Consider the following 24,534-nt stretch of genomic DNA (forward strand, 5'->3'; position numbering starts at 1 on the left):
ACGCACTGCATGAGACAAAATGTACAGATATTCCTTTATGACTACTTTGACTACTGACCTGATGAATTTTTGGACTTATGATCGGCATGCTATTAAAAAATAACTGGTACACAAAACTAATGAAGCTTTATAACAGCTTTATGATAAAGTATTTGTTAACTGGTAATCTAAATTAAATATTAATTTTTTGTTACATGTGTGTCGAAAGTAGTCCTTTTTGTGGTCCTCTGTCATTGCAAAGTCATCAATTGTGCACGGGCAGTTTTCTCGTACAAGTAACTTATTCCCCCATCAAACGTACGAAAAAGTGCAGCAATTATTTCCATATGACTATTCCGCTCAAATCCCGCACGCTTGATTACTTTGTCACACCTTCCCCTTCATTCTACACTCGCATTTACTACAGGGCCTGTAGTAAAGGCACGTTATCTCACGACATATATCTATGGTAACTCTTGCAAATTCTTGCAAAAATTACTGACTATTACATTTTATCACCATCTCGCAACATGTACATAATAACTCCGCTTTCGTGAATCTAATCGTAGTTATGATCTGTCAATTCGTATCGCACAGATATCGTGTTATCGTATCATCGTATCAAGATCGCGTTAAAATCGAGCAGTGCAAAGCAGTGAGTGCATCCGAAAATGACAGGAAACGTACACCTCCAGATATCGTCCCAATAGCAAAAGAGACTACAGAGAACCACAGAAATCCAAAAATAAATATTTAATCCATATAAAAAAATGGACTGGAAAGCTGGAAACAAAATTAAATCACTTTGAAAATGTACTACTCAGATATTTTATAAAAGTTATCACAAAATCACGTATCATTAACTTTATAGTCAATTTACTTAATGCTAAGAAATACTTTCAGTATCTACAATATATAACATTAATATTAATGAATACTACAAACCCGTTGCATTTTTCTCAAAAAAACAAACACAAGGATTTCAAAGCAAAATGTCGAAAGTTTTGACGATTAAAGATACTAAAAAATTCCTTAACGAAACTTCTGATCATAATATCAGAATAATACGTTTGATTACATTTACGCATATAGAGTATGTATTTTTTTACTCTTTATAAAATAAAATTAGTTTAGTTTACATTGTTGAAAAAGAAAAAAATTGCTTCTTTTTATTTACCCAATATCTATTATTTCTCTTATTAATTTTTAGTTTTTATTATTTTTAAATATATGTATATATATATATATATTTCTATGTAATTTTAAATAAATTGTTTTTGTAATAAAAAACGTTTTGTTTATAAATTTTATTTTTTATTCTTATAAACGATATATATTAGATAGATAAACTATATATATATACATATAGTTTATCTAATTTAATAATCTATCTAATATATATTGTTTATAAGAATAAAAAATAAAATTTATAAACAAAACGTTTTTTATTACAAAAACAATTTAGTTAAAATTACATAGCAATAGTTTTTTTTTTTAATTGCAGGAGGCTCTGTTCCTTATAGATCATTTCCGTCTCTCACTCTAAACCCTTCATCTTCTCGCTTCCACCATTTTCTACGCACTCGTAACAAAAAATAGAATGTGTAATTCGTGCAGATCAGCTATTTCCACTTGTGCGGGTGAACACACTCATGGGAAATAGTCTATTTTCCGCATTTGTAACACACACACACACACGCGCGCGCGCGCGCGAGAAGATGCAAAAAGGAACGCGTGAGCCCCTCCCCTGCACTCCCTTCCCGTGATTTTTCCTAACTCTAACCCAATTTTACGTCGCTATTGGGTTAATGCGAAAACATTGGAAATGAACAGCATGGAAAGTCGCAAACCCATGTGGTACTGCACAAGCGTGGATGTCGTTTACTTTACGTAAAGCACTAATATCATGTATCGTATTTATGAAACGTAAAGTAAACGACATCCACGCTGTTCCTTTTCTGCACCTTCCCTGTATGTGCGTGTGTGTGTGTGTGTATGTGTGTGTTTTATTTTATATAAATATTTTTAAACTTTTTTTGTTAATAACTTTTTAACGAACAATGACCGCCGATTAAGTTATAAGGAAAAGTTACTCAGGGTCATGTCTCTGACAACATATGTCAAGGTCAAGATCATCGGCGCGGTGTCCCTTAATCTAAATAATTACTGTATTTTTTAGTAAACAGTGAGAAAAATCAATAAAAAAAGTTAATTAAAAAAATATAAATAGCGATGGTAAAAATTTTGTTAAAAAATGTTTAAAAATCAGTTTCTGGAAGAAAAAAGGTTCCTTTTTACGAAAAAAATGTCTGATCAACATAGAATGAAAGCAGATATCCTATTTCAGCATGTGAAAATTAATATTTTTCGAGGATGATAAATAGCGTTGTTAAATAGGGAAACATCAATAAATCAACTTTTTTAAATTCATTTAGCTTAAAGTTTTGACAAATAATTATTTAATACGTAGTAAAAATACAAAATTTTATTATACTGCACTTCTTCTCGAGGACGAAATGAATAAATGCTTTCTGGATTGTAGATGTCCTCCATTGTAGATGTTCAACTTAAAATATATACATAATTATGTTCTAAAATGCATGTACGTGTCCAAAAATACTTAATTAACAAAAAAACGTTTTTCGAAAAAGTCATTTTTACTTAATCTCTACCTATGGGTTGAAAATGTCCTATTCGAATTTTACCTGGCGTTTGGAGCCGTTTGGAACTTTGAAGTAGAACTAACGGATCGAGCTGGCCTTATACACTGAAGATCCTCCCCTCCCAAAGATTTTTTTGGTACAACTTTGGTGACGCTAGCTTCGCGGTTGTTCGAAAAATTAAGGATAGTAGATTTAAGCAGGACGAAAACGACCCATAGGTAAGGTTTGAGGGTTAAGTTACATATTAAATTAAGTTACCATTTGTATTAATGTTATTTAACTTTAAATCCGGTTTAAGTAATTTTTTGTATATAGAATATATATACCTTACTCTCTCAGTTATAACTTGGATCTTTATGTTTATATTTACTTGTCTAATTTACTGATTTTATATATATTTTTCACTAAATTGTGTGCCAAATAGAATTTTTTATTAGAATTTTCTATTAGACAATTTTCTATTTGGTGCATAGTTCTAAGTTATAACCGAGTAAGGCAGATTCAATATCAGTTGTGTTTTTACATATTCAGTCAATATTCTCTTTTTTTTTCTAGTTCCAAGAATTAGAGTTTTAAAGTTATATTTTTAAGAATAATTAATATTACTTTTCAATCAGTTATTAAAATTAATTTGTGTTTAAACTAAATGTTAATTAAATGTTAAATTTTAAATATTTATTTTAAGAATTATAATTGAAATTTTTTTATTTTTTAAAGAGGTCTATAATTATTTTTAGCAAAAAAATTATTTTATATTAAAAATATTTTATTTATATGATATATAAATACTATTTAATTTATGATTAATTTGATTTATGAATTCAACTTATGATCCAAAGTTTCGGAACATAACTGTCATAAATAGAGGAATATTTGCTTATTTCACGTTTAGTAAATATGCTAATATATATATATTTTTTTTTTCTAGTGGCAAGTCCTCCAAAGAATCTCATCGTTATCTGTCGTTATAACAATATAAGCAGCTTTAGTTTCATGTCTATCACGTGGACGCCCCCAGATAAACCGAATGGCATTATACAGCGTTATAATATACAACTAAATGGTGTAGCGAGATTTAAAAATGATATGGGACGTTTGGACATCCACAGTTTTGAACCGCCAAGTTGGAGCGTCTATAAGAGGAATACCACGCATTACAATAAGTTACCTCCCAATACGAATTATACGGTATATATATATATATATATATATATATATATATATATATATATATATATAAAATCTAATAATTCAGATTTAAGAAGGCATACGCCTAAATGAGGTCTAACTTTGCGATTTTTTTAATGAAAAGCATTATTTTCTTCAAATGCAATAAACGATTATGTCAAGCACTAGATCTATGTTTAGATTTTATAAAGCATGTGCCGTTTTGCTTTCTGACGAGTTCTATGAGAATAACAAATAGTCCCTATAACAGTGTTTTTAATGGCATAATTTAATTCTTAAAGTACACCGGCCCAAAATGGCCCGAAAAAAATTGTGTCGCAATATCTCCCATAGAAGCACGAAATAAAGCATTTGAAAAGTTAAAGATTATAAAAAATGTACTGCTAATTTTTCGAAAAAATTACATGTTTGATTACTCAAATAAATACTTTTTTTTGGAATGTACACTATTATTGCGCGTATTTTGCTTCAAAGTATATTGTTTCGAGAGTATATGGTTAAATTTTTGCCTTAAAATATTGGAAATGAAGAAAGTTATCCAATTTTTGGTAAAAAAGATATTTTTTGTATTTTTAATAAAATTTCGATTTTTTAAACTATTAAAATTTATTGATATTTTTTTGGAACAATTGGACCTTAATTTTGAATGTTAAAAAAATGTATCTAATTTTTTAGTCCAAAATAATTCATTTTCTCGTTGCAGTAATCATTGAAAGTGGTGCTGCGTCATTTTGACCCAGTGTGTACTTTATATCTCATACAGGTAGTGTGTACTTTAAGGGTTAAGAAAACTTGTATAGCGATACTATTTTATATAATTTTTTTATAAAATTTGAATGTCAAATTAAGAGAAAAGTATATTCTTTAAAATGGAAAAAGATAATATTCTTATCTTTTTTTTTTTTTTTTTTTTTTTTAAGAAAAAAATTTGCAAAGTTGGGTCTCATTTTGACATCGAGGTGTTGTGTAAAATCCGTTATTTTTAATAGATATAATTACATATAATTATAAATGTTATTATTGACATTTTGTGAATTATTTCTTATTTAATTAAAATAATTTCCTTAAAAATAGTTTGAGAATATACAAGATGTTTTAATCAACTATTATATTTATTACTTTTAAAAAGTTGATTTTTTAATCACTTGAGCGATTCTTATGAAATTTGGAGAAAGTATTATGAAAAGTGGGCGTCTTTGAAGGTATTTTATGAGGCTTTAAAGTTGAAAAATGTCAATTTGTTAACGTGAGTATGTTTAAAATTATCTTTAATATATGCCATTCTTTCTCTCCAATTATTACTTATTTGTTATTAAATTTCATAATTTTCTAATAAATTCTTGAAGAAAGAAAAATAATCTTTTGTGAAGGTTACATGAAACTTTGTCAAAAGGGATTCAATAATGAATTATTGAAATACACAAACTAATATGATCATCATTTTTTAATTTGTTTATTGAAAAATTATGAAATTTAGTACAAATGAATAACAATTCAAGAATGAAAGAATAACATATTGAAGATAATTCTGAGTATGCTTATCTTATCATATTTCTATTTTTTTATTGTGAAGCTTCCTAAAACACCGCCCATCATTATCCATATCAAATAAATCTGCCCTTTGTTAATATCGTCGCTTCCGAATAAAAAGTAACTCCAAAGCTGATTGAAAAGGGCGTTAACTAGGAAGCCGATTGAAAAAAGCGTTAACTTGCGCGCTCAAATTTTTCACTTCAATTTAAGTTGGCAGCACTGCCAACCCTGCATAAAATGTCTTATTTGAAAATATTTCGCATTCACGAGATTTTATTGTGAATTCTGCTTTGCAAAAATCTTGGATTGTGGCCAATACTTTTCAGTGTGATATTGAGAATAGAACCATGAAATCTTATATGCTTCTGAATCCGATAACAATTAGCAGAAGAGGTGAATCTTTTTTAATCCAAGGGTTTGCATTTATTTGAATGTTTTTTATTGCGATTGAATGCGAAGAATGTTTGGAGTCAAGTGAATTCTATTGAATGCGAGAATTAATATTTGAAGTGAATTGAATCTTCAAAAGACAGAATTCCGAAGATATTCAATTGATTTTTGCAAAATGTCAATATTTTTTAATTCTTTTCAATCCGACGTTTTATGCACGGGAAATAATTTTGGTGCTTAATTTAAAACATATTGAAACGAAAAATTAATATGTACATACAAATAGAACCAAAATAATTTTGGCAGTGCTGTCAAGTTAAAATAAAGCAAACATTTTAGCGTGCGAATTAACATCTTTTTCAACCGGCTTCCCAGTTAACACCTTTTCAATCAGCTTTCGAGTTAACGCCCTTTTTATTAAAAAAACAACGATATTTCCTTTAACTTAAGCAGTTGAGAAATGGTTTTTCAAAAGTGGAAAACAGCTGATATCTATATCATACAAGTTTGTAATAATATTGAGTGAATTTTTGTGTTAAAAACAAATATTTGATTAAAGGTTCGAGTGCACGGAGTGACGAGGTCTCGCACTCCTGGCAAAGACGCTGTAGGAAATTGCACGACGCCAGTCGCGGTTCCGGATCGCGACAACATGAACATGCGCAGCTGGCGCAAGATCGAGAGTCAAGGTAGACAGTTGTTCAAACTTTATTTACCGCGCATTTCCGAGCGAAACGGTCCGATTTGCTGCTACCGCGTTTACTTGGTAAAACTGCCGCCGCACAAAACGGTCAGCGATCTGCCGCCACCTGAAGAAATTCCAGTATACTCCTACCAATACGCACACAGCTCAACTAACGGTGGTGCCTACGTTGCCGAAACATTCGACAGCGATCAGTTGTCAACCGAGATCTTCCTTGGTGACGGCGAGTCGTTTAACGGCGGTGCCATGTGTGACAAATGTATCGGTCTGCGACCTAAACCGGCGCCGCCGTTGCTGCACTTTGTACCGGAAATCCCGTCAACAACCACTTCGACCTCCGGTAACAAGAGTAGTACCGTTATCAGTATGACAATGACTACATCGGTGCCGACTGTGACAACTGCGAACAATAGTGATAGCAGCATAGCTATTAGCTTGTTTACTGCATCGACAATGAACACCGCTAGCACCGCGGAAATTGATGACACGACTACAGCTGTACCTGTGATTATTAATGCCACGGAAAAGTTGGAGAGACGGAAGAGAGATGATGCGTCTCTGCAAAAGGCTTCTATAGATGGATCCGGGGAGTTTGGCGTGTTATCACCTTACGATGGTTTTCTCGACGGAACATCGAACTACACTGGTTTCATTGAAGTTATCGGTATGTCCACTGTCGATGGATTTAGAATACTTCTAGAAGAGTTTGGATAGATTAGATGATGGTTGATTTTTTGTAGTGTTTGGTGAGAAAGATCAGCTACCGGCTTACAGCAGTTACTTCAGTCCTCTCTATGGCGGAGTAGATCCTCTCACTGTAACGGCTACAGAGGCGATTACTATCAGAGAAATGATAATACAGCTCTTTATTGCTCTGATTTTAACGCTCACAATTCTATTTATTGCGCTTTGTGTGTTGTATAGATTTACGAAACGTGCGCAAGATAGGGAAGAAGTTATAACACTGCGCAATAGTTTTAGGTGAGTTGTAAAAAAATCGCAGTATTCTCTCTGAAATAGAATATCTTTACATATACAAATATATTTTATTACATAAATTATTTTAAACAAGGGATTTACGCGTAAAATATTAATCTGCATTATGTGTACATAATATTAGCTATGTAAATCACGTTTTAAATATTTATGTAAATAATTCATGGATTATAGAAGATTGACATTTTATTGGAAACAGAAAAAAGTTATGTTTTTAATATTATATATTTTTATTTTATCAATTATAATATTATCAATACTAAAGTCAGATATTAACAATTTTATAACTTAATTACTTTTTCTGCGTTAAGTTATTTAATTTATAATAATTTACACTACTTGACATTGTTTATATGAAAAAGATTTGTACACTCATCGGCAAAAAAAACGGGCCATCTAATTTTTCTAAAATTTTTTAATATTTTTCAATAGCGACAACTTCGCCAAAAATTATATCGAGATCAACCAAAGCTCAAATTAAAGCTTAAACTTTCCTCTTGAAAACCATATAAACCGTAATTGAGTTACGACAAACATTTTACAAAATGGACGTTGAAGATAGTACTTAAAAAATAAAAAACAAATTTTTTTTTAATTGTGTAACTCAACTCCTTGGTTTAAAAATGTATGAGTTTTTAAGCTTATTCATCTCTTAACAAATCTATCTTTGGAACATTTTTGTACGATTTTTTTAACAGCTACATCGTTTTGAAGAAAATGTTACAAAAACGACACTTTTTAAGCTTATTTATTTCCTAACAAATTAATCTTTGGAACATTTTTCTACGATTTTTTTTAACAGTTACATCGTTTTGAAGAAAATGCTATAAAAACGACAACTTTTTATTTAAAATCAGCAATTTATAAACAAATTGTCATGAAAAAACTTTCAAAAAGGAAATTAGAATAAAAACTTCAAAGTTTAAATTTTTTTTTAAGTAAACGATCGGATTTAAATATTGTAAGTATCTGCATGTGTACATCCTGCTCTTGGCATTACCCAGGATCGACGTGGCCGTAGCAGGAATCTGATCCTTTGTGTGTGTGTGCGTGTGCGTGCGCGCGCGCGCGTGCATATGTGTTTAATAATATGTATTACCTCCTCTTGCATCTAACAATTTTTGTATTCGTTGAGGCATACTGTTAATTAAATTTTTTATTTCTTCTTGTCTTAAGTTGTCCCATTCTTCTTGCAAGGCGTTGCGGAATGCTACTAATGTTTGAGCATTATATTTTCTAACTCTTTGTTTTAGGATATCTCATAAATGTCCTATAGAATTCATATCCGGACTTATAGCAGACCACATTATGAAAAAGTTGTCATTTTTGTAACATTTTCTTCAAAACGATGTAGTTGTTAAAAAAATTGTAGAAAAATGTTCCAAAGATAGATTTTATTAGGAAATGAATGAGCTTAAAAACTTATACATTTTTAAACCATAAAAAAATTGGTTCTCATTTTTTAAGCACTATCTTCAACGTTCGCCATTTTGTAAAATGTTTGTCATAACTCAAGTACGGTTTATATGGTTTTTTTTTTCCCCAAGAGAAAAGTTTAAGCTTTAATTTAAGCTTCGGTTCATCTCGATACGATAATTTTTGGTGGAGTTGTCGTTATTGAAAGATATTTAAAAATTTGAGAAAAATTAGGTGGCCTGTTTTTTTTTGCCGGTGAGTGTATAAACATAATGTAAATAACATGTAGATGTAATTTAAAAATCTACAAGTTAATTCTGATTTTAATAACGGAATAAATACATTAAAAAAAATTTTTTTAATAGTAGATTTTGTAATAACGTACTTTCTTTTTTCTCAAAAATTATTGTTATTATCGAAACATACTAAAATATATATAATAAATTTATGTGGATATGCGTGCGTATGTACAGAGTGTTTTAAATTTTTATTTTTATATGCGAACTAATCTGAGTGAAAAAGCTCTTTATTTTGTAATTTTACTATTTTGCAATAATTTCTAAACCAGTTATTAATTTATAAAGATAGTCGAATTCGTCTTATCTACTGTCAAATGATAATGTGTGGTAAGACAGAGATCGCCCAGGGAAATGCGCATTCGCTGTTCGTCACTGGGGACGCATGAAGTTATCGTTTACATGCGGCAATGCTTATGCATTATGCATGCATATATATATATATATATATATATATATATATATATATATATATATATATACACGCATAATGCATGAACAAAAGTATATAATGGCTTTTCTGTATAAATACAACATACAATTTATATAATCAACATTGATATTTTATCAAAAAGTCTTCTAAAGACCGTGTTTAATGGATACTTTTTTTTTTCGTAGACATCTCTGTAGGAGTTTGAGAGGCAGGCATCAGCTTGTAGCGGCAAGTCCACCGGATATGCCGCCCATACCCAAAGGTGAACTACTACAGGCTTACTTGGAACGTCATCGAGATTCAGACTATGGTTTTCAACACGAGTTTGAGTTGCTACCCGACCGATTCGCGGACAGAACGACGCGTGCGTCCGAGGCGCAGGAGAATCTTTACAAAAATCGCTATCCAGATATCAAATGTTACGATCAGACGAGAGTGCGTTTGGCTCAGATAGACGGTATTTGTGGCTCCGATTACATCAATGCTAACTTTGTGCTAGGTTACAAGGAGCGCAAGAAGTTTATCTGTGCTCAGGGACCAATGGAGAACACTGTGTGTGACTATTGGCGCATGATCTGGGAACAGCATCTCGAGTTAATTCTTATGCTAACGAATCTCGAGGAATACTCCAAGACCAAATGCGCTAAATACTGGCCGGATAAGCGCGAGACTAAGAACTTTGGCGACATTACGGTGGAGCACGTGAAGGAGCGCGCTTACTCGGACTACGTAGTGCGCGAGCTGAAGATGACACGGTTGGGCGAGCGTGATACTCGCACAATCGTGCAATACCACTTCCTTGTATGGAAGGACTTCGTCGCTCCTGAGCATCCACATGCGATTCTGCGTTTCATCAAACGCGTTAACGAAGCGTACTCGCTCGAAAAAGGACCGATCTTGGTGCACTGCAGCGCCGGTGTAGGTCGCACTGGCACACTCGTCGCGTTGGACTCGCTGCTGCAACAGCTAGCCGATGAGGGTCAAGTGTCCATCTTCAACACTGTGTGCGACCTGCGGCACATGCGTAATTTTCTTGTGCAATCGCTCAAACAATATATTTTCATCTATCGCGCGCTTATGGAGATGGCACAGTACGGTGATACGGAGATCTCGGCGTCGCAGCTTAAATCTATGATTGCCAAACTGAGACAGAGGGATAATGGAAAGGAGAAATGTAGAATGGAGGAAGAGTACGATGTAAGTTGGACCAAAATTGGAATAGTAAATAATTTTTATTGATTTACAATTAATAAAATTAATTGTTTAAATTTACATACATATAAAATAAAGATGTATCAGACGAGACTGGGTCTTGGGATGCTTATAGTCCGTATCAGACTAACGATTGGGATTGAAATTTGATCAAGAACAAAGTTTTCGAAACTTTAGATTGATTTACTTACTCTGATTTGTTAAATTTCAATCTAATCTCAATTCTAATACTTAATCTGCTACAGAATTAACATTATTTGATTTTGATTATTTCAGAAACTGAAATAACAAAGTCGGTTTAGAAAATTAAGACTCGAATAATATGTCGAGAAGCTAAAAGAGCCAATATACAGTGTCTTCATACTTATTTTTTTTAAATATATTTCTCAAAAAATTAACAAATATTTCCATCCCAGCATTAAATTATTCTCAGTGTTGTATGCCAATTTTTAATTTACAAAGTTTTAGGTGATGTACATATTAATTTAGACTGTGTTAAACGCTGTTCTTTGCAAATTACGATTGTTGCATTAAAATTTAATTGAAATCATGTCAATACAATAAAATTCTCAATAATATATATGACAAAATGACCGTATTGTTCATAATTAGTGATGCATTGATTCTGGAGATAATTGATATGGGAAATTATAGGAGTAAAAAGAAAGAAATGACATTAATAATCATAGTATCATATTCAAATTCTTATACAACACAAGTATACAACACAAATATACAACAATATTGAATGATTCAATGGCATTATTAAAATTGATGAAAGTACATAGAATAAAAAAAGGGCAAAGAAAATAGATAAAAGAGGGAAGAATGTCCTAATTCGGAGAAAGTCTTGAAACATAATTTAGAGACAATTAGTTGAGCACAAGGAAATATGTTTCCGATAAAAATTTAGTATCTATTTAGACAATGTTTTTACTTTTTTATATGAACTTTAATTATAATAGTATTTTGTTATAGTTAAACTCATTGTCAACAATTTGTACATCTCACTTGAAATGGTTGATTTATGACGAATACATAATTTGTTGTATTTGTAAGACGATGATTGAATATAACTATTGAATTATAATGGAGAGCCACTTTTCTTCTTGATATTTCAGATATGTTCCTGGGCTGTTTTTAAGTTGATGTTTAGTTTGTCTTATACAAGTGGCCTCACAATCATGATAAGAAACCTATTCCAAAACGTTATTTTAAGACATTCAATCCAATACCTTTGCTTGTTTTAATATATTTTTTTAAGGTATTTAATATGGTAAATGCTATTATTAAATTGTATTTTTTACCATAGCCAACTTTTGTGAATGTTTTTTCTTAATATGCTTCTTTTTTTGTAATCGTTTTTCTTATAAGCAAGGTACTTCAGTTTGGTTCGTATTGTCCAAAAATGAAAGAAAAAAGATAACCGTTTTCCGATAAAATATTGATTTATCAGATTTTTTAAATGGAATATGGAGTTAAAAAGAAAAATAGTTTTGTTCACCAAATTATACACAATACTTTTCTTGTGTTACTGAGTGACAAGAGGTTGAAAATTCAAATATTTGTCAGAAAAAATTATTTTTTTATACAAATCAAAACTAATTGTGTGGCGAAATACGATATGGATATGACAGATGATGAAGAATGATTGAAACAGTCATTTTTTTTAACCTTAGATGTAAATTGCAAACACTCGTAGAAGTTGAATTATTTTTAGTTATTAAGCATTTATGTTAAATAAAACACTAATAGAATATATCGCATACATATCTTAAATAAATTAATAAACTTGTGGGCAAACATTATAATTTTTTAGTTTCTAAAACTAAAACCTCCTCAAAAACAGAATCCCTGGACTCTTTTATCATCATATAATTGATGATAATAGAAAGTCCAGGGATGTGCTAAAAATCTATTTATAAACTGGTATAAAATAATATTAAATTTGAAAAATATAAAATTTAGCACTCCAATTTTAATACAATAATTGTATCTGTGAGTTTTTTTATTAACTTGATTTGATTTAATATGTATATCATTATTTCAAATTTTGTGAGTTAAAAATTAGCGTACATTGAAGATGATCCAATGCTAGGATCAAAATGCTCGGATTAATTTATTAATTGTTAGAAAAATATATATTCAAGAATATACATTTAAGAAAATAACTACAAAGACCTTGTGTTGACTCTTATAGCTTGATACATTTTTATTTTAGAAAGTTATAGTTTAAGTTTCATGACAATTACGTGGTTTAAAATTAAAAAAAAATGCCTTAATATAATATATTAATCATAAACGTATTCTCAAAATTTGATCAAACTTTTATATTATATGAAAAGTGAAAATAATTTAATTAATTTTGTTTTGATGTATTTAAGATTTAAAAATAAAAATATCACATATACCAAAATTATTCTACACACATTGTTCATATCAAAATTATTAATTATTAGTTACCAACTTGTCTCGTTTTTATTTTTAAATCTACTTTGAATTTTTTAACGTGTTCTATTTCTGTATATCAGTTGGAAAGACTTAAGTCACTTACAAAAAAGTGCCTACGTTTTGTAAATAACCAATATCCAATAAAGTAGAATAAACTCTATACGTGTGATACGTTCGGTGAACACGTATTATATTCTTAAAATTTTCAATAATTTTATTGAGAGACGAAAGACTTCTCTTAATTATTTACATAATAATAACATATTTTTGCTATAGAAAATCAGTTCCGTATTGGAAGATCGGAAATCCTTTTCTGTTGGTGGCGGAGAGGAAAATAGATCGAAGAATAGAAGCGAATTGGTGATACCGTATGATAGAAATCGCGTAATACTCACTCCGGTTCCGGGAAAAGAACACTCAACATACATAAACGCATCGTTCATCGAAGGCTACGATAATTCTGAGTCATTTGTCATTACCCAGGATCCATTAGAAATCACTGTACCAGATTTTTGGCGAATGATTTCGGAACAATGTATTTCTACAATAGTTATGTTATCTGACGTAAGTATATCTATATATTTTTCTCTTCATTTTTTGCTGTAATAAAGATATCTGTTTTGTTGATTTTATTCAAACAATTGAAATTGAAAATTGACCGATAAATTAATTTTTAATTTGTATTTTGTTTAATTTGTGCAAGAAATTATATAATTGTATGAATATTGCGTTAACATATTATACATGGTATGCAATTTCATACATTTTTTTCAGGAATATATTTTTTATTGAGAACTTATTGCTTTGTATACATAAAGGTACTTTAATATAATTTAATCAATACAATAGTAACTTAAGCAAACGATATTAATTTCCTGTTAGCATGTATATATATATATAGTATATATTCTTGAGATTACTTCATAACAAAATAAATACATGAAATTCTATATAATTGGGTGAAATAAGTGCTAAAGTCCCCGATTTTAATAATAAGAATACTAAATAATAAGAAATGAGCATGTAAAGTTTCTAAAAGTATTTAGAAACAAGAAAGACAAAGAGAGAGAGAGAGAATGGCATAATTCGTATAATTTAATATATAATATATATAAAATTAACCTTAATTCCTCCAACCAGGGTCATTAATATCCTCCCCATTTCTAAGAGTCATTAGTTCCGAAAAACCAGTAACGACTTGAGGTAGAAATTCTAGACCCATAGCTCATTTAGTCTTAAAATGGCAAGACATTGCAATTGTGTGCGGAATTAAAAGACCCTGATTGAAGGTTTACGTTAGTGTTGTGTGTAGATAAGTAAAATAAAAAAAAAAGTATTTTTCTGCATAATTTAAACGTATTTTACATATTTTTGTCTTTAAAAAAAAAATTGACATTGCACAGAAGTACATAATGGTGCAAAGAGTGGCAGAAAAGTTTTGAGTTTTTTTTTTACTTTTTCGAGCTTTTTTCTTAAAAGTAATTTTGAGAAATACAAATTTGTCCTTTGTTATTTAGAAATTTGTTTTTGGCAACTTGAAAGTTCTACTGTACCGTCTAAAAAGTACTAAATTTGATGTCGCAAAGTTAAATATTTTTATTTAATTAACCACTATCTCATTTTTTTCTTATTTGCATTACATTTAGCTTTAATTTGCGCCCTCAAACTTTAAATTTCATCCATTGGTTCGTGAGTTATGATTTTTTAAAGAAAACAAGTGGTAATGTACGTTTTTCAACAAATAATTGTTATAAAAATATATTTAAACAAATGATTTCCAAATTATTTTTACATTGATTTTTAGTTGAAGGTATAAAGAGATTATAAATATTTTTATTAATTTTTTTGAAACTATTAACAATGATAAAAACGTTAGACATGAAATGCCCTGGTTGGAGGGATTAAATTGCAGAAAAACATTGGAGGGATTAGGGTTAATATTATAAATATAAATTATTATAAATAACATTTTAATATTTTAAATAATACTAAATAATAATTAATAAATTAACAATATAAAATATTATAAATTAAGAAATAATGTTTGTTTTCCAGTTGAACGAAGGCCCGCGAAAGTGTCCACGCTACTGGCCCGACGATGAGACTGATTACGATCACATAAGGGTCCGTTACATCCATAGCGAGAGTTGTCCGTACTACACACGTCGTGAGTTTTGCATTTTGAATACGAAGACTGATGAGAGCGGAGTCGTGAAGCAGTATCAGTATCACGGCTGGCCGACGGTGGAGGGTGAAGTACCTGAAGTGACGCGCGGTCTCATCGAGTTAGTAGATCAGACGTTGACGAACGACACCGAAACGAGCGGCTCGTTGGTTGTACATTGCAGCTACGGATCTGATCGAAGTTCCATGTTTGTAGCGCTTAGCATACTGGTTCAACAGCTACGCACTGAGAAGCGCGTAGATATTTTCACAACGACCAAAAAGTTGCGCTCTCAGCGACATGGCATGATTAGCACTTTTGTAAGTATTTCCATAATTTTCTACATATTGATAGAAAAAAAGAACATTATTGTTTTGAGAATATTTTTATTTTTGAAATGTTAAATGTTGAAATGAGATTGTACAACGTTAAAGGAGGGAAGGGTGTCAATACGGCCTGATTTTGACTTACTCTAAATTTCTTTCTAAACTATTGTAATTGAATTCTTACAACTTGTTGAACGTATTTAAGAAGTTTTTAGAATGAAACAAACGTGTAATTAAGGTTAAATAACCTTGAAATAGCATAATAGTTTTATTGTGATGATTTTGGATTTACGTTTTCTGAGATTAATACTAATTTTGGAATGTTTACCTATTTTTTAATAAGATACAAGTATTTATAAACCTATAAAATCATAAAGTGATTATAAGTGGACAATAAATGTTAGATAAATGTTGTTGGGTTAATATTATTTTGGGTAGTTGAAGCGGTACTAATGAGGATACCTATGACAAGCTACAAGCATACAGAGCTACATGGTATTGGCGTTATGACGGTTTCAAAATAATATGGTTATTTGATTATAAAATATGGATTTATTATTTAGAGATTAATTGTCATTAACTGATAGATTCTGTGTAATCTAAGCATAAATGTTACCTGCATTAGATCAAAAGTATTGATAAGTTTACACAATGTAACATTTTGTTAGTCTTATTTAAATTATTAAATTATTTATAATTTTGTGCAATGTTTGTGTTACAGGCACAATATGAATTTCTTCATCGTGCCATTGTGAATTATTCGGATCTTCACAATTTGGCGGATGACGAGACGCCATCATAATGCTCGAAATAAGAGTGAGACTAAATTGTTTTAAATTAAATTGTTTGGGTGGATATGTGCATGAAAAAGTTCCATGAGTGTTCGAAGATTGAATAAAAATTCGAACAAGCGTACATTACTCCAACCAAAGATGAACAAACATCGATAAAGAATCATGTCATCATCATTACTATCATCATCGTCATCGAGAAGACAAGCAGATCGCGATACACAATCGCGGATTTAAAGACTTATTTGTATATAATATGTCTGCAAATATTATGTACTGACTATAAGTTAAGTGTGAAAGAGAATTGATTGGCGATCAACTTGAAATTAATTCATCATGGATTTACAATATCGTGAGAACATCGCAAAGTGCAGTGTGTGACGTTATAAAATCGTTACATAGAACCTTATTTTTATTAATAATCTAATGATTCAGCCGCAGCGTAATATGTATCTACAGTGACAAAAAATTTTGATATTCAACATTGAACAAATAAGGATAAGGAGGGTTTTGTTCGTATCCTCCGTATGGCTGTACAGCGAAAGACTAGCGCAGGAAGGAACGAATGTACTTCTATAGGTATGGCAATTCATTTTTCTGACAACTATATAGATACGCGGGCTATAATTCCAAATCATTTTGCAATTCTTAAATCGCAATTGAAATTGAGTGATGAAGAGCTCGATATTACAATTATTCGCACATTTCAAGGACTGATCGCGGAAATTTCCGCAAGGTTTTAATTAATACGCATTATCCTAGTGTTTATTACAGGATGTTTTGTTTCGAAGTCAGCAAGATGAAGATAATCTAAAATGTAATTTTACCCAGTAAAAATCAACTAATAGTAATAGTAACATTGATGTTATAATTTCACATTCAACAATGTAACTGTTATTACATTTACATATTATTACATGCTGTTATTACATTTACATTGCTAAGTATGAAATTAACATTGCTGTTAGTTGGTATTTATTAAGTTTCCTGCAATTAGCAAACTACGACGGTCTGATTCGAAGCATTCAGAACACACTTATAAAGATATCTGTGCGCTTTTTCTATCTTTATTGTTCATTAGATATAAAACAAGGATCGACAAAAAAGCGCGCTAACATTTTTATAAGCATGTTCTGGGCTTACGAATATAATTGCTATATAATGGATGTAAAACTTACATTTATGGTATATTATAGCAATTATATTTGTGTTTGCTAGACTTTATTTACGAAGAGATCTCTTCGGAAGGAAGCGTCTTCCGCGATGACGCAAGATATCGCTGCTTTACGATCTGTCATAACGATAATAATAGCAATTATGCGTTGCGTATATTTTTATGTTCTCTGATAATATATTATCATGATAATATATCGTGTTATTATTACTATGTATTATGCGGTTTCTCTTCTAAAAAGAAGAAAAGACTGATAGTTTTATTTAGTTCAAAATATACTGAGCAACAAAATTAACGCAACAAAAATTTATACCAAAATTTCACTTAACTTCAAATAATCGTAACTTCGCGAAAACTTATCGTATTGGAAAGTTTTTTTGCATTTTAAAGCTTGAAGTCTTAACTTTAAAGAGCATTTGTCAGATTTTGATCCTCTCCTTTTTCCTTTTTGACATTTCTTCAAAAATAAGAACGTGTTTTATCTTCAAAAATTTTCATACTTTGACGTGCTTTATGGGGTGCAGTAAGTTTTCTCGTAAACGTCATAAGAATTATCATAAAGTATATACTTTTCCCTACAAATTGAAAAAAAATTTGAAGTTTGTACGATTTTTTTTGCGTAGTTATGATATATCAAAGTTACCTATGCATTTTAATGTGTTTATATGGCTATTGCCAGCATTAGCCTTTCTCGATGCGCACTATGAAGAGATTGCAGATTTTGCGCACGTATGCGTGCGCGCGCGTGTGCGTATGTGTGTATGTGGCATGTTGGATGAACGAAATGAAAAAATATTGCCTGGAAGAAATACATGTGTTTTACTTCTTCATCTTTGAATGACTTTTTGAAGATGCAGAATGCAGAATTTAATTACATTCTGTAGAATTTCGTGCTATATGCGTTGTAATGCCATCTTCAGTTGCTATCTTTATGTAATATTTTCTTCCGTCCAACACACACACACACACACACACACACACACACACACACACACACACACACACACACAATGCGCAAAATCTGGCCAGCAACCTTCTCATGCTGCGCATTGGGTAATGCTAATGCTGGCGGTAACAGGCATAAGACTAAAATGCATAAATAACTTCTATATATCATAACTCCGCTAAAAAAAATAATACAAACTTCAATTTTTTTTCACTTGTAGGGAAAAGTTCATATTTTACGATAATTCTTATGAAGTTAACGAAAAGACAAAAATTCATTGCAGCCTGTAGAGCGAGTCAAAGTATGAAAATTTTTGAACACAAAACACGTTCTTACTTTTAAAGAAATGTCAAAGAAGGAAAAGGAAAGAATCAAAATCTGACAAATGCTCTTTAAAGTAGAGACTTCAAACTTAAATTGAAAAAAAAAAAAAACTTTTTAATACGATAAGATTTCGCGATAATACGATTATTTGAAGGTGAGTGAAATTTTGGTATAAATTTTTGTTGCGTTAATTTTGTTGCTTAGTATACAAGTCCACAACACGTAACGTGGCATATTGGTTTACATCTTGAAGTAAGTCTATGTAACTTCTACGCCAAAGCTTGTTTTTTAAGGTGATGTAAACCTAAGCACACAAGTTTTGACGTATGGTGTAGAATTACATAGGTTACTTAAGACATAAATTATTATGTAATGTTATATGCTTACGGCACAAACGCGATTAAAGCATATTCATTTGCACGATGTTTAGATTTTACTGTGAATTGAAACATTACGGCTAGAAAGTCGTTCTTTTTTTCCATTTTTTACTTTTCCTATATTTAGAAGAAAATTTGTCGTATATGTAATGTGCTCTTTTGCATGATTATTGCATAATAATCCATTCATGAATGACAACACGAGAATTAGTTTTCTACTTTGTCGTGCTGATTTTTTAGAAAGTTTTCAGAATTTGTTTTCTTTTTTCTTAGAAAAGTAGGTAATAGTATGTTATGCAACAAGTGTAAGAAGTCTTGTTGCACAATATACTATTTTAAAATTACTTTTTATATTTTATTTGTTTTTGTTTGAAGATTGATTTTTTTTAGTAAAAAAAATATATTTTTTTATAATTTATTATTAATAACAGATCTTTCTAATCTTTACATTTATCGATAATTCCAGATCTCTTGGTGGACTAAAAGTAAAAAATCAAACATTTTAATCAGAATATCCATGGTTATTATCGGAATTAAAATTATCTTTAACTTAATTTTTTAAATTTAATTTTTTATTTTAGTTTATTAATGTGGGTGTGTCTATTTTTTCAAAGAAGTTTTAATTCTATTGTCACAAATAGTTATTTATTGCGTTAATGAATTGTTTTCTTAGATTTTAGAACTTTCATAATGTTTCTTTATTTCTGATTTTAAATGAGAAAAATATTATGTTCTATAAGTTATAACTTTTTTTTCAAAAAAAGTATAGGTAAAATATTTACAAAGGTAAAATATGTAGTTTTTTTATATTGTTATTATTATATATAAAATATTTAGGATCATTTTTTCAGAAAAAATTGAAAAATTCAGAAAAGAACATAGAAAGATCTATATGAAGAACATAGCTAAATATGAGAACATTGTTAAAAATACAATTTTAAACTGAAATGAATAGAAAAATAGAAATAAGGCAAAGATTATTTGATAAAATTTACATAATTAAAAAATTATGCAATAATTTTTTTTAAAGCGATTTAATATATCTTCAGAATTATCAGCAATGTTTCTGTGAATCAATAAAAGAGCTATTTGAACGATTTTTTATTATTATGTTGTGTTAAAATAAATTTTAAAATTTCGAAAGGTTTAAATCCTTCAATTTTTTCCTCTTTGGCTAAGCTCATGCTTGTAAGCATCATTATTAAACTGATTATCAATTTAATATTGCGAAATTATTATTCTCATTCAATGTAGTAGAACTGTGTGCTTTAAGATTGAAAATTTATTTGATCGAAAGTTTGATGACTATAAAGATGTATAAAATCACACAAGAAATATTGAACAGATCTAGTTTCGACCGAATAAGGCTTATCTTTAATTAGCTATCTAGCTAACCATATCAATCAATAATCTTTTATAATTATTAGTTTTTCATATTTTTAGAGGTTGAAAACGTAAAAAAAACAGAATACAAATGAACTTTTTAAATAAATAGATAAAAAGATAAAAAATATTAAATAAAAAATAAAAATACTTTAAAAAAATATTTATTTATGGTTTCCTAAAAAATTCCTAAAAACTTTCTGAAAAATTAGCGCGACAATAGAATCCCCTTAAATAAAATGCTGAACAAAATATAATATTTTCAACCTAAAAAAATCCAATATAGAAAATATTTGAAAGATATGTTTCGTAAATTAAGTGGGGGCACAGAGATGTGATTCAACACACTGAAAAAATTTATATATTTAACCTAAATATAGAAATAAAATACTTGAACTGAAAAAAATCAATTAAAGTTAAAAAATTTAACAGTAAGATAAACTTATAGTCGCCAGTAATAATGAACGATAAATTAATGTTAATTAGTCGATATTCTAGCAAGTTCCGTTTATTATAAAAATCCGAGAAATAGATTAATAGTACTATTGCAAAGAGTACTATTAATCTATTTCTCGGATTTTACATCTTGACTTTAAATTTGATATGTCAAATACAAAATATTGTAACAAATTGATATGTTTCATTTCTTCTTGAATGCTTTGTTGTAATTCTTTTATTATATTTGGATGTTTTGATAGAAGATGTATCTCGAAATTACATACTTGTTTTCCTTTGAAAAGTTTATTACAAACATTGCACTTCGCAAAAGATTCGTTTTTTGAGTGTGAAATATTGCCATACTAAATTATTGGAACTTGCTGCCAAACCTTGATTGTTTGTTATTTGCAAACTGGATTCTGGTTGTTGATCATTAGTGTTTTCTTTGTCATTTTCTTTATCCATTTTAACTCCTATATCATGATGAACAATCAAGTGTTCTTTTAAGTAATTTGTTCCGAGAAATAGATTAATAGTACTATTGCAAAGAATACATCTTGTCCTTAAATTTGATATGTCAAATACAATATGTACTCTTCATAAGTCAAGATGTACTCAAGATGTATTCTTTGCAATAGTACTATTAATCTATTTCTCGGAACAATCTATTTCTTAGGTTTTTATAGTAAACGGAGTTTGCCAAAATGTCGACTAATTAACATTCATTTATCGTTAAAAAATTAAAGTTAAATTAACAACTTTTTTCAGTATTTTATGAATATGAGATACGAAACGTGACTTGATGTGTATTCGTTAAATAACGTCTTTTCGAAATATCGGCTCTGCGAGAAAAGACGATGGCACAGAAAAATTGATAGAATTCATATAAATAAAGAAAGAAAAAATAAATTTGTATATAAATTAAGCTATAAGAAAGAGAGAGGAAAGGAGAGAATTATATGTTTTTCCTCCGCACATTCTTTTAGTTCTAGTCAGTTTAAGTTTCAGCACGTATGCTACCAAACTACAGCGCTGACTTTTTGCAGGAGGCGGAAGACAATCAGATTAATTACGATTCGCATCGCGTCTCGATTATTTTCTTTTCTTTTTTATGCAGGAATCAGTCTCATTCCATTTTGATAAGAAGTTCTCTGATGAGAGACACGGAATAGCACATTTTTTATTTTTAAAATTACTATTAAAATTGTAAATATTTTATGTAAATAAAATTATTGTTATATAGTTATTAATTCTCCGCCTGAATACGATGTTTTAATACTTATAATCTAAATACGTGGATCTCTTAGGTTCAATACTATTTTCTCTATTTTAACATATTTTTAAAAATCTAAAAAAAATTATGAAACATTGTACATGAAGCTTTCATTGTTTATTAAAAATTTTATTTTTAACTTTCCGTCGTTTAACATTTCATTTTTTGACAATAACTAAATTAGAAAATAATTTTTTACATTTTTGGAAAATTTTATTATTCATTAATAATTAGGACAATTGTTATTTGTAAAAAAAAGTTAAATACGAGTCTGACGCGAGATTGTTGCTTTTATTTTTCCAAATGTTCCGGAACTTCTCGAATCACCGATCTTTTTAGTGAGGAAAGATGGTTTTAAAATCATTAGCAGTTGTTATTTTACATCAGACACCATAGATCCATACGTTCAAACGGAGGGTTAAGAATTATATAATAATTATATTTTAATTGTTAAATTTTATAAAGATGGAAGGATGAAATTGATAATTAGCATTAGAATTAAAGTGTTTACGAAGCTTTTTATTTTCACGAATCTTTTTTAGACAAGATTTATCTCTTGTACAATTTTCTTAAAATGTGAAAAAAGAATCTCTAAATTTTTTTGGGGATCTAATTTTTATGTTATTGCGTGTTTTTCATTGGGGAACTCTCATTTTAACATTAAAGTAACATGCTGAATAGATATGTTCTATTTTATTACATGACAAATAAATATTTATTTGTTAGTCGTTATTGTATAAATAGCTCGCTTCGATTACGTTGTGGTTGATAGAGCCGCCTGTATTTAAAAATTCACACAAATTTACATTATCGTCTATATCGCTGTTACTATTTGTATTGATAAATAGTGTGACAATACTTTTTGTGCTTTCTCTTATTGCAATATCCGTTGTTATACGTGTGTTCTCTATACGCGGCATTCAATTTCATTCTTAATTATCAATATCTGTAATGTTACTCTGCATTGTTTTAATTTCAATTACTTCAAGTTTTCAAACGGTTACGTAAATGACTGCAAAAAGAACAAGAGTCGCGTGAATAAAAATGAGAAGCAAATTCCATTGAACTTTATACAATCTCTGTAGTTTTATCAGCAAAAGCAAGTGTTTTATTACATAATATAAATTATAATTATTAATAATGTGATATAATGATTAGGATTATATATATGTAATGTATAATTATAACAGTTATATAATTATATTTATAATAATTATAATTGTATATATAATATATAATATATAATAATTATGAATAACAATTAGCGCTTTTAAAAGATTTATATTTTATCTTTCTTATTATAATTTTACAGCGCGTTTATTCACGCGACTCATTAATTAAAGTTTCCTTTTATTTACACATTTAAATGTATTCTTGTGTATTCTTGTCTAAAGCGCGAATCACCTCTCTCCTTTTTTTAGAAAACTTGTACGTATTGTTTTGTTTTTTTACATACATTTATTTATACATATTTAGTAAATATTTACGAATTTTAATATGGCTAAAGGTTTATTAGTTTTTATATTACATAAATAAAACATTTTTCGGCAAAATTGATTGATGTGATTTATAAAAACTATTAAAGCTGCCAACTTCAAGTCTTAAAAAAAAAACATTGACTATCGTGTAAACTAGATTAAATAAAAATATTGTAAATTATTAAAATAGTGCTGTTTTTAAATGCAAACATCAATTTTTCAACAAAATTACTTCTACGAAACAATGTAAAAAATGGCACTTTATTATTACAACGACACTTGTACACCTAACTCGCGTTCGATCACTTTTATTAGTTTTTGTAAAAAATAGTAAAAATTCGTGAACACATACTTTCATATTTCAAGAATCATGTTTATACTTCTAAATTTGGAAAGAAATAAGATGTAGCATAATTTAATTACCAAAAATTAATCATAAATTAAGTAACAGTTATTTAACTTAAAAATTGTAATTTGTAATAAACTTACAATAAATGCATATAAAAGAATAATTGTAAGGTTTTTTAGTTTAGGAAAGTGTATGCATGTCAAGCTTTAAAAAAAATACAAAAACTCCAAATCTATAAAAAATATAAATAT

General features: G+C 29.3%; 1 protein-coding gene and 1 long non-coding RNA gene across 3 annotated transcripts in view; one reads left to right on the top strand and one right to left on the bottom strand.

Moving 5' to 3' along the window:
* LOC105832982 (tyrosine-protein phosphatase 69D) overlaps window positions 1–24,534 on the top strand; it is a 44,615-nt gene that overhangs the window by 15,775 nt on the left and 4,306 nt on the right. Inside the window, exons 5-11 of one of the 2 annotated variants that reach the window (XR_004963505.1) lie at window positions 3,571–3,830; window positions 6,313–7,120; window positions 7,197–7,437; window positions 9,783–10,794; window positions 13,537–13,824; window positions 15,316–15,744; window positions 16,472–17,120. Coding sequence is in view for 1 of the 2 variants with exons in the window: in XM_036287668.1 (XP_036143561.1) it covers window positions 3,571–3,830; window positions 6,313–7,120; window positions 7,197–7,437; window positions 9,783–10,794; window positions 13,537–13,824; window positions 15,316–15,744; window positions 16,472–16,552 (3,119 nt within the window). In the remaining variant the exon portion in view is untranslated. Of the gene's footprint in view, window positions 1–3,570; window positions 3,831–6,312; window positions 7,121–7,196; window positions 7,438–9,782; window positions 10,795–13,536; window positions 13,825–15,315; window positions 15,745–16,471; window positions 22,542–24,534 lie in introns of those variants that run through there. The other variant, XM_036287668.1, reaches the window with a different exon arrangement.
* LOC118645864 lies at window positions 10,813–13,136 on the bottom strand. Its single transcript, XR_004963507.1, has 2 exons — window positions 12,117–13,136; window positions 10,813–12,005 (listed from the first exon to the last, which is right to left on the bottom strand). It is a non-coding gene; the product is annotated as an uncharacterized LOC118645864 (long non-coding RNA).

The sequence above is a fragment of the Monomorium pharaonis genome, chromosome 5 (assembly GCF_013373865.1).
Source record: "Monomorium pharaonis isolate MP-MQ-018 chromosome 5, ASM1337386v2, whole genome shotgun sequence".
NCBI lineage: Eukaryota > Metazoa > Arthropoda > Insecta > Hymenoptera > Formicidae > Monomorium > Monomorium pharaonis.